General features: G+C 56.8%; 1 protein-coding gene across 1 annotated transcript in view; it reads right to left on the bottom strand.

The window, feature by feature from the left end:
* Positions 1–3,884: 3,884 nt before the first annotated feature.
* Positions 3,885–14,914, bottom strand: part of SIL1 (SIL1 nucleotide exchange factor) — a 230,843-nt gene continuing 219,813 nt past the window's right edge. Inside the window, exons 8-10 of the mRNA XM_032250522.1 lie at positions 9,130–9,226; positions 8,508–8,672; positions 3,885–4,370 (exon numbers count right to left, since the gene is read on the bottom strand). Of these exons, the coding sequence (XP_032106413.1) occupies positions 4,014–4,370; positions 8,508–8,672; positions 9,130–9,226 (619 nt within the window). The 3' untranslated portion in view covers positions 3,885–4,013. The remainder of the gene's footprint in view (positions 4,371–8,507; positions 8,673–9,129; positions 9,227–14,914) is intronic.

Here is a 14,914-nt window from a genome sequence, read left to right on the forward strand (position 1 = left end):
CGCACACTTCCCACAGTCCTGTCTTCACCCTGCCCACATCCTTGTCTCCCCGCCCCCTGGATGCTGCCCTGGGCTCCCTGCCCCCTCCTAGCCCCCGTGTCTTCTATTCTCACTGAAACAGTAAGAAAAGGTGAGGCTGGGCACAAGGGCTCACACCTGTAATCCCAGCACTTTGGGAGGCTGAGGCAGCGGGATCACTTGAGCCCAGGAGCTCAAGACAAGCCTGGAAAACACAGGGAGACCTCAACAAAAAATTTTAAAAATTAGCCAGGCGTGGCGACGCGCATCTGTGGTCCCAGCTACTTTGGAAGCTGAGGTGGGAGGATCACTTGAGCCTAGGAGGTCGAGGCTGCAGTGAGCTGTGGTCACACTATTGCATTCTAACCTGGGTGACAAAATGAGACTGCCTCAAAAAAAAAAAAAAAAAAAAAAAAAAAAGGGGGTTTACATCAGGTCTCTCCTTTGCACACAACTCTTAACAGCCCCACCTCAAAGAAAAAACTCAGGTCCCTTCCACAGCCTCCCCAGGCAGCCCTCTCCCTTGCCAACTCCCCCCTCCCATGGGTTCTGCCAGCTCTAGGCCTGGCGCTCGTGGCCCTTCCTGAAGCGTTTCGGCCTGTTCCTGCAGGATCTCTGCCTCTGCTATCCCTTGTCTACAAAGCACCCCCGTGGCTCATGCTCCTGTGTCTGGCTCCTCCTCAGAGGCCTTCCCCGCCACTGAGGGGAAACAGCAGCCCCCGCCCCTCTTTCCTCCTCACTGGGCTCGGTCTTCCCAGCCTGGCCCTCCCCTGGTGCCTGCGTATTTGCCATGATGGAGCCCTTTTCCCTCCAGTCCTCACACTTACTGCCCTAGAGCAGTGCCTGGCTCCTAGAACCCAACCAGATTTGCTGAACAAATGAATGAAAGAGCAGCAGCCCAGAGACCACCTCAATGCTTCCCCTACTTCCGCTCTGCTAGGATGAGGGCACAGCCCTGTACAGGGCTGACAAGCTGCCGGAGGACCCCACGAAGGGGACCCCTCCTGTCCCCTGACCCACACAGCTCCACCTTGGGCCACTCAACCCCTCAGCCCACCACTTCGTCCGGCAACACTGCCCCTCTCTGGCCTTCCTGCATCTTCCCGAGGCTGGGGCCCTCGCCCTGCCTTTCCTGACTGCTACTCCCACGGCCTGCAGGGCTCAGCCTGGCCATCACCAGCTCTGGGAGGCGTTCGGTGGCCTCAGCCACCTTAGCAGCCTTCTCAGCTCCAACACACGACCGCTCAACAGCCACACTGTGAATGAAGCAAAAACAAGTAAACTCATAAAACCACAGCTGCCAAGGGAAGGGTAAGGACCTAGGCCCACCACCCTCCCTGCCATCCTCCTGCACTAGGGCCTAGGTCAGACCAGCCCAGGAGCAGGGACCCAGTAATCACCCAGGACCTGTGGGTGTCAGCCCGCACAGCCCTCAGCCCATCCCAAGACAGAGAGGAGAGAAAAGCAGGCTCCAGTCCCACAGGAGGAAGCCATGCCTCCCCCATCGCCATTCCCTGCCACACTTCGAGCCCCAGTCACACTCCTCGACCACAGTTCCCAGGATGGCACCCAAAGGGAAGACAGAGAAGGGGTTCCTTCGTGACCTGCAGACAACAGGCAGTGATGAATCAGGAGGTGGAGCTAGAACCCCCACAAGCAGCCCAAGCCCAGATCCTTCTCCCCAGAGCCACCCCACTGCCCTCTCTCCAGAGCATCTGCTTAACAGTCTGGGACGAACCTGGATGAGGCCAAGAAGGAAAGAGACTGTGGCCCCAACTCTCATCCCCGATGCTCTGTGTGTGGGGGGGGGGGCAGAGTGCACGTGGTCCCACCTCCCTGGCCTCAGGCTCAGCAGCCTGGCACTGGTCCAGCCCCCTCCCTTCAGCCCCGGGTTCCCAGTCCTCGGTCCCAGAAATCCCTAAAGAGCACCTGGCCCAAAGCCTCCCTATGCTTTACAGAATCGCTGCTGAGGGCATCACAGCTGGGAGCAGAGGGGACACTGGGGACGGCAGCTAGGCCCCTACTAGTGGCACTCCTCCCATGGGAACTGTTTCCACACCCTAGGCCAGACCCTGGTGGTCACAGAGGCCTCAAGGGCCAGCCTGGTCCTGACAAAGCCCAGCGCCTGGCTTGGCCTCCCTGCCACGCCCCACACTCTCACCTGTCCTCTGTTCCCACGGCCCAGGCTTGGCACTCGCCTCTGAATGCTGAAAGCCCAGAACAGATTCATCCCCAACCCGGCCCAAGTCCTCCTCTGTTCCAGCCTCTGCTGGGGCAGCCCCACTCCCCATCACACCTTGCCCTGCCCTGTTCTCAAATCCACCCCGGAGCCTGCGACACTACCTCTAAAGCATCCTCTGACCTTGGCCTGAGCCAGGCACTGGCACCTCCTGTCTGAACCTTGCCCTGTTGTGGCCACACGTGCCTGGCTATCTCTCCTGGTCCTCCCTCCGCTGCCTGTCAATTCAACATTGTCCTATTCTAGGCGCCACTCAAGCCTCCCACAGCACCATCAGCACCACGAGCCCACCTCTGCCCCACGAGCCCACCTCTGCCCCCACAAGCAGATCACTTAGCCTCTCTAAGCCACAATTTCCTCATGTGTAAAATCTACTTCGAAGGCTCCTGCGAGGCTGTGAAGCAGCAGGTACCCAACAGCTGGCAGACTGTGAGCCTGACCCCCACTCTGCCCAAGCCCTGAGGCTTCCTGCCCTGGGGAAGCTGTTACTCTCACGTCAGCCTGGGCTCCTGCTTCCTGCCTGCCCCACTGGGAGGGGCCCCGTGCAGGCCACAGCTCCTCTCTGAGCTTCCTGGTGTCGTGTTGTGGCAGGAGGCGAGCAGGAGGTGGGCTGAGAAGAGCCAGGTGGCCAAGCAAAGGGACTGCAGGGAAGGCCACCCACTGACCCTATGGTTTTCTGGGCGTCAGTTTGCTCTCAGCTCAGTAAAACTGAGATTTCTACAAGCAAGGCCTAGAGCCAGGGAGAGGAGAGAGTCCTGCCCCAGACTGGCCCTCCCGACTTTACTACCTGGAGGCTGGAGCGGCTGCCTGGGCCCATAGGAGCAAGCCTCTGGTGCACTGGGAAAGCCAAGAAACAAACGCACCAGAACTCAAATCCGAAAAGCTCAGAGCCCAGGTTGCCATGGCAACCTGCAGCCAGCTCTGCCTGGCACTCTGCCAGCCTGGGTGGGGACCGGGACTCACCAGGCATGGCTGCTCCCACCTCTGAGGCCTCCTCCTTGGGCTTGGCCCAGCTTCTGCTTGGACACAGGAGCAGGGCAAGGCCACAGAGAGGCACCTCTGCCCTGTCAGGTGGGCTGGGCAGATCAGGGCTCCCACTGCCAGCTTTCTCCTAGAGTAAAGCCCAGCCCCTGAGCCTCCAGAGTCCAGCACCACCCAGCACCCTACTCAGCATCCATTGCTCCAGGAGCCGCCAAGGCCATCAGCTGCCTGGGCCACCACAATACCCCTGCGTATGGAGAGGCCTCGGGCTCCCGTCAGGTCAGTGGCCTCTAAGCTGTTACATGGGCACCGGTAGAGGGGCAGTGAGATGATTCCCTGCCTTTCCTCACAGCTGGGTGCCAGCACTAGGGTGGCGTCTCACGTGATGTTTCTCCTTTAGTGGCACTCCCTTTAACAGATGAGGAAACAAGCTCAGAGCAATTAAGTGACTTCTCAAGGTCACAGAGCTGCTACATGGTAAGCAGCAGAGGCTTGGAACTCCCAGGCCCAGGCCCCTGCCCTGGAGCCTGTTCCTGGATGCCCTGGGCTGAGCCCTGCACATCACCAGGGCCTATCACCCACCCACTCACCTGACCCCCCGGGCACAGGGTTGTGCCCGGTCTACACAGATACACAGCAGACAGAGGATGGCCTTCAGGTTTCCATTTAATGGCCAAGCCAGCACTGCCAAGATGTCTTCCTGCCTGAGGAGCCCACCCATGCTGGCATCCCTCAGCCTCACTAGCAGCATCCCAGTCCAGTCGTGGTGTGGGCCTCATCTCAGCTCCTTCAGCAAGCTGTCCACAGAGCCCAGCAGCTCCCGGAAGTAGCCTTCATCCTCACCTTCCTGCAGCTCCAGACTGGCCAGCGCCTGGTACTCAGCCTGCAGGCTGGCCAGAGTCCTGCTGAGCTCGGGGTCCTGACGGTAGCGATCCTGGCAGGTGGCCAGGAGGACACCCAGCGTCTGTAGCACCTTTTCACGGGCATCGTGCTCAGGCAGTGCCAGGAGATGGGCTGTGATCTCGCACCAGCCCTGTTCTCGCAGGCCTGGCAGGAGATGCACCTGGCGATACTGCTGCAGCTTCTCTGGGGGTGTCTCCTGGGTCAGCTCGGCCTCTTCCTCGGCGAACATCTGCCATCCACCACAGCCGCATGCCAGGTCGGGTGGGGGTGGGGAGAGAACACATGGGAGCAGTTAGCTCACACCTGGCCAGCTCTGCCCTTCAGACACGAAGGCACAAGGCTGACCCCTGAGGGCCACGTCTTCCTCCATCCCCAAGTCTAACTCTATCCATTCATCCATCCACCAAAAAAACACCTGTGCAGTGCCAGGTACTGGAGAAACCAAGATGGGGACAGAGTCTTGCCCTCAAGAAACTTAGTGTCTAACAGGAGAATACAAATTTACTGAATAATTCCCGAAGAGCATGATATGTTTAATCTCCCAGTGCAGCATCGGGGCAGACAAGCTGGCTTTAAATTCCTGCTCCATGGCTGAATGACCATGGCTGGCATGCAGTGACCCTGAGACCCAACACCATCACCTCCTAAGTGGAGAAACCAGAGCCCCCGTGCATGTTGGGAGGATGCCATGGAATGATGAACGTGCAGCTGCTGTCCAGCACACCATGCACGCTCCACCAACGGGAGCTTGCGTATCCAGTACCACTACGCATGTCCCTCCACAAACATTAGCCACGCCAGCATCGCCATCTCTACCATCACCACCATCACTACCGCCACAAGTCCTCTGAGGACGGACTGCTGCTGCTAGAGGCTGAAGCACAGAGGAGACTGATGTGGTCCCGAGTCTTCAGGGTGATGGGAGTCACCCAAGTGGATGGGGGAGAGGGCCATCCACACATGGGGGGCCACCGCAGGCCTGTGCCGCCTTGTGTTTGAAGAATGTCAGGTTGTTCTGGTGGACAGGCATGGGGCCTGAGGGCCAGGATGGGGCCCAGAACACACAGAGCCCTGGGTGCCCCTCCAAGGAGGTGGCCTTTATGCTGCTGGCCTGGGGAGCTAAAGCAAGTCTGGGCTGGGAGTTGCACACTCAGCCTGCCTGGAAAGTGCAGAAGCCCAGTTCCATCAGCAGAACACGGTGGGAGCCAATCCTGCCAGGCTGCCAGCAGTGGGAAAGGCAACACTTGAAACCTGACAGGCAGGTGGTTACCCGAAGGTCAGAGGTTGAGGGTCAGGAGCGGGCAGAGATCGCCCGTGCAGCTGTACGAAGCGTGCCTGTACAGAGGAAGAAGCGACGCTTGCCCTCACCCCAGGGGAGAGTGAAGCAAGGGGAAGACGAGCCAGGCAAGAGGGATGCCCAGGAGAAGACAGGGCCGCAGGGGACACCTGGTGCCTCCTGTGGCAGCAGGAAACTGTAGGGCTGGAGGGTGTGGGGTCCTGCATCCTGGGACAGGAAAGGCTGAGAGGGACCCAGTGGTCCTTTCCTACTCCACCCCTGAGTCCTGCCAGCTTCACCCCCAAAACACATCCCAATCCCGTCAGCTCCGCCTTCACCACCCCAACCCCCGTGTGCTGAGGTCCACTGCCTCTCACTCCCACCCTCTCCTCCAGCCCCCAAACCCTCACAGCCTGGCACTGCAGGTGATAAAGATGAAATCAATCCCTTCCCCGGGACTGTGAGGCTCTGCAGGCTCCGCCCCTGCTGCGCACGGCCTGGACCCACTTACACCCATTCCCGTCACTCTAACTCTCCCCCGGGGCCTCTGGAGGCGCAGCTCCCACTCCCAGATGCTCCCCCGCACTCACTCCATAGCTCCCTGCACACCTCAGCACCACTGACCGGCCTCTCCTGACTGGTCTCCTCTCCTTACATGCTGCTGTGGTTTGAATGTGTTCCCTAAAAGTTAAAGTGCTGGAAGCTTAATTCCCAAGGCAGCAGTGTGGAGAGGAGGTGCCCAGGTCAGGGGGGCAGTGGGTTCCTTATCGGAGAGCAGTTGTTATTCTAGAAAGCAAGCCTGGCCCAGCGTGCTTTTTTCCACACGTGCTCTTGCCCCCTCACCTTCCACAATGTTACAGTGGGGCACCAAGGCCCCCGCCAGATGCACCCACCCAATCGTGGACTTCCCAGCCTCCCAAGTCATGAGCCAAAAACTGCCTTTTCTTTATACATGATACAGTCTGGGGTATTCTATTAAAGCAGCAGCAGACTGACTACGGCACACACTCCAGGGAATTCTCTGACAAACATCTGCCCGAAAGCCCGAGACCACAGGGACTGCGGACTATTTCCCCAGCACCCAGCACCCAGCACAGCAGACAGCACAGTTGGGCAGGGTCCCTCTACAGCCCTTCAGCTCCTCGGATGCACCAGAGGCCATGGAATCCAAACCCCACGTAGACATCTCACCACTGCAGAAGCCCAGATGTCAGGGCCAGGTCTCTCAGGAGAGGCCCGGTCACAGGCCAAGGCACATATGAGGATAGCCGGGGGCCTGGCAGACCCCAGCCCTGAGAGGAGTGTCACTACCCATGGGAATTCCACATTCCCCAGCTGTCATGACGACATGCTACAGCAATCCCCTGGAGCCGCACGGTGTCAGTCCGTCATGGTGGACCGCTCAAATCCCTCCACTGTCAGGCAGCTCTGGACCCAACCCTAGTTGGGCTAGGTCTTCATTCTTTTCTAAGAGCTGCAAGAGGCTGGACTTAGCAGCACAGACCTATAATTCCAATACTTTGAGAGGCTGAGGCAGGATCGCTTGAGCCTAGGAGTTCAAGACCAGCCTGAGCAACATAGTGAGACCCTGTGTACAAAAAACAAACAAAATTAGCCAGGCATGGTGGCATGGGCCTGTAATCCCAGCTACTTGTGGGGCTGAGGTGGGAGGATCACTTGAGTCCGGGAGGTGGAGGTTGCAGTGAGCCAGGATCGTGCCACTGTACTCCAGCCTGTGTGACAGAGAAAGACCCTGTCTCCACTCCAAAAAAAAGAAAGAAAAACAGGAATCGCAAGAACAGAGAAGCCCTGACTGCCTCAACCAGAGTACAGTCTGTCCTAAATCTCTCTGGCTGAAACTCATCCACTGTCTTCCCTGAAAGAAGAGGGCCGTTTCTGTGCTGTTTGTACAGAGATGCCGATCCTTCCCTCCCCAGTCACATCAACACCCCAAAGGTTCCAGGGGCAGCCTCTTGGAGCCGGTTGCCTTGGGGCAGCCTTGGTGAGCCTGCTTGGTGGTAGTGTGCTAGCCATGGGTCAGTGCCATAGTGCCCAGGATGCCAGGGCTGGGGGCAACAGAGACACACACCCAAGACACCAGAGAACACAGACCAGTTTCCCGTGGGAAATGCCCAGCCAGCCTACATGTTCTTCTCCAAGTCCACTGGCCCACTCCCAGAATGTGAACTGTGCCCAGGCCTTATTAACTGGATCTGAGCACCACATGGCTGCCTGCTGTTCTAAGAAACTGGATTTCTGCAGCTTCTACAAGAGGAGACAGAGAAACAGAGCGAGAGGTAAGACAGGCAGAGAGTGGCAGAGAGCTGGGAAGAGACAGTGACGGACAGAGCAAGGCAGCCACAGCCATCCTGGCCCTCTGCCAGGGAGAGAAGGCCTGCGGGAGGTATGTGCAGAGCAGGGTAAGGGCCCAGCCTCCACCATTCGGCAGCAGTTCCAGCGGCTGCGCAGCCCTGCTCCACTAGTCGGCATGCGGCTGCTCTGGGGAGCGTGCAGCCTGAGAGAGGCGACTGAGAAAGCCCTGCCAATGCTCGCTGCAGCAGCTGAATTAAGAATCCAGGCCTGGCTGGTTTTCCTCTCTCCACCTTAATTAAGACACTTCTCAAGCTTGCAGAGAGGGCTGGGCACCAAATCTCCTCCGAGGTGGTAAGAGACTGGGTCCCTGGGACTCTCAAGGGCAGTTGCTTTGAGGCCCTGCCCGGAGCAGCCCCCAGAAGAGAGGAGGCACCTCCAGGATTCTACAATCTGCAGAGTCAGCACCATTTGGAGGAGCTCTGGGCTCCTGCACTGGCTGGAGACAGCTGCCCCATCCCTCAGCCTTTTGTCCCGTGGAGGCCTGGTCCCGCCTGCTCCCAGGCTCGCCTCATGCTGAGCCGTCTGCCTGCACACTTGGCCATGACCATGGCCAGCAGGGCCACCTCCCTCTCCTCATCAGCCCTCAGGTTCTGGCTTAGCCACCACATCCACAGGACATCCTCCCTGGTGTCCCCACTCTCTTCCATCCGTCTGTCCATCCATCTGGAAGCACACACAAAGCAAACGAGAGGAGACCAGGCGGGCCTGGGCACTCACCTTCTCCGTGACCAGGTCGTAGAGCAGCGTGATCACACGCACGGCCAGCACCTCTGTGCCCTTCTCCTGCACCAGGCTCCTCAGGACCTGCAGCCCTCCCAGCTTCAGGAACTGCCGCTGGGCATAGGGGAAGTGGCGCAGCAGGGAGCACAGCGCAAACAGGACCTGGGGGCAGAGATCGAGGGGCAGCTGAGAGGCCAAACAAGTGGTACCTGCCCCGAGGCCCAGGGAAGGCAGCCAGAGGTGCCCCAACCTAGTGCTCATTCCTCCCGGCCCCACCCAACACCTCAGGTACAGCTACACCCCAGAACCCAGGACTGTGAGGCCAGGAGGGACTCAGGCACCTTCAACATTATCAAGTGGGTAAATGACAGGTAAACAGAGGCCCAGGGTGGGAGGCCAGGAGTAGGGCCCAAGGCCGTACCACGGGAGCTGCCCCCAGGCCTCTAGACACCTCAGCACACTGTCACCTGCTTTAGTTGAGTGTGACCTCTCCCCTATGCTACCTAGCAGATGATGCTCAGGCCCCCAAGGTGACAAGCATAGCCTGAACAGGGACCCTTTCCTTTCAGGCCCACAGGTGTTCTGGGGGCCGGGCAGGAGGAAGGGCATGGAAACACACCTTCTTCTTTGCTGTGAGTGGCTGCTCCGTGGCCAGGATTACCAGCAGCTTCTGTAGGGCTCCCCCTTCGATGGCCTCCACCTGGACTTTGGGGTTGCTGGGGAAGAAGCATAGGAAAGAGTGAGCACCCTGCCCAGCCCAGGGATCAGGTGGTAAGGGAACTGAGCCCACGCCAGCCATCCCAGGGCAGAAACGGGAACAATGGAGGATCCCACTCCGGGCAAGTCGAACTCAGCCTGGGAAACAAAGACCATCTGGCACAGACCCATGTGGGAACAGCGGCCCATGCACAGATGACAGGGCTAAAGACTCCCATGCCAGCCCCCACTCCCCAGCAGCCAAGGGACTGGAGCCGGCTAGGAAGGTGAATCACTTCTACTGCTTTAACGACAGACAGCTCGATGCCAAAGGCACTCCTTCAGCGTCCTCCCGTCCTCCCATAGGAAGCCAGTGCCGGATGTTCCTTCTTCGTGACCCCAAGCACATCACACACTGGAGCAATTACTAATGGGTCTGTTCCTCTCTGGGTCTGACGCCCCAAGGCCAGGGCCCCATTCCTTTCCTCTCCTGGGTCAGTACTCAGACCGCACATAGAAAATGCTTGTGGGAGAGGGCAAGAAGAAAGTGCAAGAGACAGGAGCCTCTGAATACCTAGGCAAATCCTAAAACAGGACAACGCAAAGCCTCCCACTGGGCTCCCGCTCTATAACAGCAGCTACTGTCAGCTTCTCTGTCTCTGTATTCTCAGCACTCAGCACAGAGCCTGCCACGTCATAGGTCCCTGGGCAGTAGGAAATGAATGAATGAATGAGTGAATGAATGAACAAATGAACAAACAAACCCGGGCACACCACCTGAACATACCAACAAATAAGCTACACCAAAGTACTCAAAACCCTGAGCTGCCTCTGGAACTCCTCTCCCCATTCTTGGCTAGAGAAACAGTGATGTGATTAAAATATTTCAGGCTCAGACCTCCCAGATGAAGGGATGGGGGAGCCTGGTGGGGGCACCCATCAGGGCAGGGTGCCAGGCAGGGGACATGGCTGGGATCCCTTGCAGGATACCCTTTTGCAGGCTCCTTGCTTTTCAAGATCACATTAAGGATCAATTAAGGAGCCAGTGCCAAGCACAGGGACCAGATGGTCAGGCCCTTGGGCAGGTCAGGCCTCCTCTCGCAGCAGCCTACTGTGAGGCCAGAGAGAAGAGAGGGGACACAAAAGCCTGAGGCCAGCAGCAAGTGAAAGGGACAGGCCAGCAGTCAGATGATGGCTGTCACACCCACCCAAATAACTGGCAAAGGATGTCGCAGTCTACCAAAGCCACCAGTGCCTCTGGCTGCCTGACCTTAGCATGACCACAAGCTCCTGGAGACCCCAAAAGCACCTGTTCCTCCTAACTCCCAATGCTCCTGGCCAGGAGTCACTCATGGCGTCCTCGAGAGTGAGCTAGGGTGTAAGGAAACAAAGACAAATCAGAAGGAGCTAGCTGATTTGTCTTCTGCTGACACAGAAGTGCCACCGCACAGGAGAGGGCTCGACACAGCAGGCACACCCCCAAAGCCAGCTGAATGGAATGAAGATAGCTCCCCACTTCTCTTCCAACCAGGAGCCAGCTTCAAGGTCCAGAGCAGACCCAGCACACTGAGCCAGTTTCCCAAAGGGAAAGGCTCCTTTGTAGCATGTGTCACTCTGTAGCCTCTCAGCCAGAAAGGAAGTACAGGGTGGGTGCCAGCCTGTCCCACAGCAACTCCACCCTTGTGTCTGCAGAGCAGCCTGGAGATGGGCCAGAGTCCCTGGGGAAGGAGGCTGACAGCTCCTCTCCAGATAGGCAGGCAGGCACTGGCTCGGGGGGCCTGGGAGCCGAGCTGTTCCCCTGCCCCCCGACTTGAGACAGGCAGCTGCTTAATCAAAGCACGAGCTAATTAGGGCTGTCTCTGTCATCATGTGCCTAAGGAATGTTCACCCATGAAAGGAGGGTCCAGGAAGAGAAGACGACCATACTGAGAGATTCACATAAACATCAAATGCTGCCTCCCAAAGTGGGGCTGTGACATCTGACACTGCATCAGCCTGTGGGAACACTGCTGAGGAGTCCCATCCCTCATGGGCCTTCACAGCAGCAGAGACAATGCCCTCCAAAGACAGAACAAAGCTCATCACTGCACCCCATCATTGCAGCCCCAGTTAATTGCCCAGGGCTGGGCCACCAGAGCCCTTCCACTTTCTGCACTGGGACCAGGGCAAAGAGAAGTCCCTTCTTCAAGGTAGGCTGATGTGGGCCAAGAGCCACCCACGCCAAGCCAGCAGCAGCCCGGTCCCACTCACCCTGCCTCCCTCAGACAGGCTGAGAGCTCTCCGTCTCCCTCAGGCAGGCTCTTCCCACCTCCTAGGAAAGAACAGAGCTCCAACAAGGGAGAAGTAAATCGGAGAGAAAAGAGTAAGTCTGGCCTTTTGTAAATTGCTGAAATCAGGTTCATAAGGCAATAAATTCACATTTTCACCCACAGCCAAGTCCATGGGTACAGCCAGACCATGGGCCAAACCTGGGCTGTGACAGTGCGCAGCCTTGGCAGCCGTGGGCCCATGCCCTGCCTGGCCTCTTCAGGTGATCGACTTAAATGAGGTGCCCAAGGAACCCTGGGAACTCTGGGCCCTATCCCAGGGTTCCTGCAGCATCAGGAGTTCCCTAAAAGGCCACTCTGTGAAGGAAGGCAAGGGGCTGGGGAAACACAGCAGAGGAACAGGGGAAAGACGAGGCCTGTGCTTCCAGCTGCCTCTCAGTCCATCCAGCAGGGCCAGCAGAGCTGAAGGTTTCCTGAGCAATCTCCCCACAAGGGCAGAATCTGCTCCCAGAAACAGACCTTCTCTCTGCAGGCAGCTCAGCCTTGGGCTCTAAATGCTCACAGCCTGGGGCTGAGGGTGGTAACTAACATAATAGTTCAGAGTGAGGCCTAGGGATGTGCAAGGGCCAGGGCCTGGAGGACCCTTGCTGGGAATCTCAGGAACAATGGCTGACGACCTTGGGCAAGCCATCACCTGTGCCGCAGAGCTAAGACTACCTATGTTAAAGACAGAATAGCTAATGAATGCCAAAATGCCAGTGCCAGCCAATGCACTGTGGCCAAAAGACAATTACAGAAGAGGCCAGACCACATCCTGGAGAACACAGCTTTATTCAGCCCCGATGCCTGGAGCACACACACATATGCCAGCGTCATCCTCCTCCAGCTTATGGATTCCAGACCAGAGCTACAGCCCACCCCTAGAGGGGCCAGCTCTGCTGGATGGAAGGTAGGTGTCCTGTCAGTTGGGGATCTGCGTGAGTTAAACAGGTGGGGGCCTGGCATGCCTCAAAGTGACATCAGTGGCACTGGTGTGCTCAAAGTCAACAGAAGGATATTAAGGACGTAGCTCATCTCCGATGCGATAAATGAGAATAAACCTTGTTCAGGGCTAAGCCGGCTGGACTAAATAAATACCATTAGCACTTGGATTACTGGGATGTTCACAATCAGCAGGCAAGTCAGCTGTCTGTGTGCAGAGGGACGACAGCAGCTGCTACTCTGTAAATCTTGCAGAGGGATGGGCTGGGGGTGGGGCGTGTTGCAGAAATGGAAGTGATTGCATTTGCAAAAACCAGAGAGTTTGGGTCAGGGTGACAGCAATTCGGGCAATCAGCCAAGAGTCAGAGGTCATATTTTAGCTAACTGAAGCTGAGCGAGTGTCTGGGTAGAAGGGGACTGAAGGAGCGGACAGGGAGGGCAGGCCAGCTTGGCCAGGGGCCCAGGAGATTGGCGCCCAATGCACACCCAAGGGCTGCCTTCTCCATCCCTAGGCTCAGGACTGGCTACAGAATTTTCAGGCCCAAGTGCAGTATGAAAATGTGGGGCCCTTTGTACAAGAATTATCAGAAATTTCAAGACAGTGAGAACAGAGCATGAAGCCAAGCAGGGGCCCTTCTGAGCATGGGGTGCTGTGCCCTGCACGGTGGCAGGGCCGACAGGGTGTGCACAGAGCTCCTGCTTCAGGGCCGACTGGCACAACAAGGGCTGAAAAGGAAGTTTGAATTTCTGGAAAGGAGAACAACTGGAAAAGGCAGAACTCTAGGATGGGCATAAGTAAGAGTGGCTGGTTAGATGGGGGCCGAGGAAATGCTAAGATGTAACTGAAGTGAGCTTCTGTGATTGAGACTTCCAGACCAAACCAGGACACCAGAGGCACAGCAGAGGGATGTGCTCACTCACAAGTCCTCGTGACATTGCTAAGTGCAACAAATACTCTTTTCATGCCCTTACAACAGGGAAAAACTACCACTTATTGTCCAAAACGCCTCTGAGAAGATGTCATGCACCGAGGGCAGAGGGTACGTCTCAGGGGTGTGTGGGGCCAGACACAATCGTTCACCTGATACAGTGCAGACTCGCCTTCTGGCCCAGAAAGAAAGATCTCCTCTGGTGGCCCTACCTTACTTATGCCCTAATGTGTAGCCTCCATCATCTGGAAAAGCAAGAATTTGCAGGATGTGTAATCCTGAAATAGGTGGGTTCAACAGACACCTATATTCGCCTGCCGTCCAGAGATGAGTGGGATTAGGTAATCAATCAGTTAAGACACAATTGGCCCAGAACGGTGGCTCACGCCTGTAATCCCAAGACTTTGGGAGGCTAAGGCAGGTGGATCACTTGAGGTCAGGAGTCTGAGACCAGCCTGGCCAACATGGTGAAACCCCGTCTCTACTAAAAATACAAAAATTAGCTGGGTGTAGTGGCAGGCGCCTGTAATCCCAGCTACTTGGGAGGCTGAGGCAGGAGAATCACTTGAACCCGGGAGGTAGAGGTTGCAGTGAGCCAAGGTCACGCCACTGCACACCAGCCTGGGCAACAGAGCAAGACTCTGTCTCAAAACACACACACACACACACACACACACACACACACACACACACACACACACAAAACACAAACAGTTGCTGAACTGAATAAAAATAGAATAGGTTTAACAAAAAAAAAAATAAACACAGAACAAATCTCCCACTGTAAAGTCAAGCTTCTAGGAGTAACAAAACACCCCTCCAGCAACATGAGCTGCACATCACTCGTGTGGTGGGACCTGAATGGTCTCAAGAGTTCCATCTGGACACTGGGGAAAGGCAGGGCTATCATCTGACTCCTTCACATACAGTCCCCAACTGGAAGCCACCCACGTAAGCAACTGTGAGATACCCCTCACCACAGTAACAGCAGCTCCTAGGAGGGTCTCTAGAACCTCTTGACAAACACACACACACACACACACTAATATGCCCTCCTCTGGGTAAATAAAGGGAACCTCAGAGGGAGGGGCAGCAAATCATCTTCCTGACGGACATCTGGTAGCTTTCCAACATAGCCCTGCATCACAATCACCTGGGGCAGTTTATTTCCTGAAACCATTTCAGACTAGTGCTTTTAAAAATTACAGAAAATAGGGCCGGGCGCGGTGGCTCAAGCCTGTAATCCCAGCACTTTGGGAGGCCGAGGCGGGTGGATCACGAGGTCAAGAGATCGAGACCATCCTGGTCAACATGGTGAAACCCCGTCTCTACTAAAACTACAAAAAATTAGCTGGGCATGGTGGCGCGTGCCTGTAATCCGAGCTACTCGGGAGGCTGAGACAGGAGAATTGCCTGAACCCAGGAGGCGGAGGTTGCGGTGAGCCGAGGTCGTGCCATTGCACTCCAGCCTGGGTAACAAGAGCGAAACTCTGTCTCAAAAAAAAAAAAAAAAAAAAAAAAAAAAAAAAAA

The sequence above is a fragment of the Sapajus apella genome, unplaced genomic scaffold (assembly GCF_009761245.1).
Source record: "Sapajus apella isolate SASKATOON/1434 unplaced genomic scaffold, GSC_monkey_1.0 scaffold71, whole genome shotgun sequence".
NCBI classification, from domain to species: Eukaryota; Metazoa; Chordata; class Mammalia; order Primates; family Cebidae; genus Sapajus; species Sapajus apella.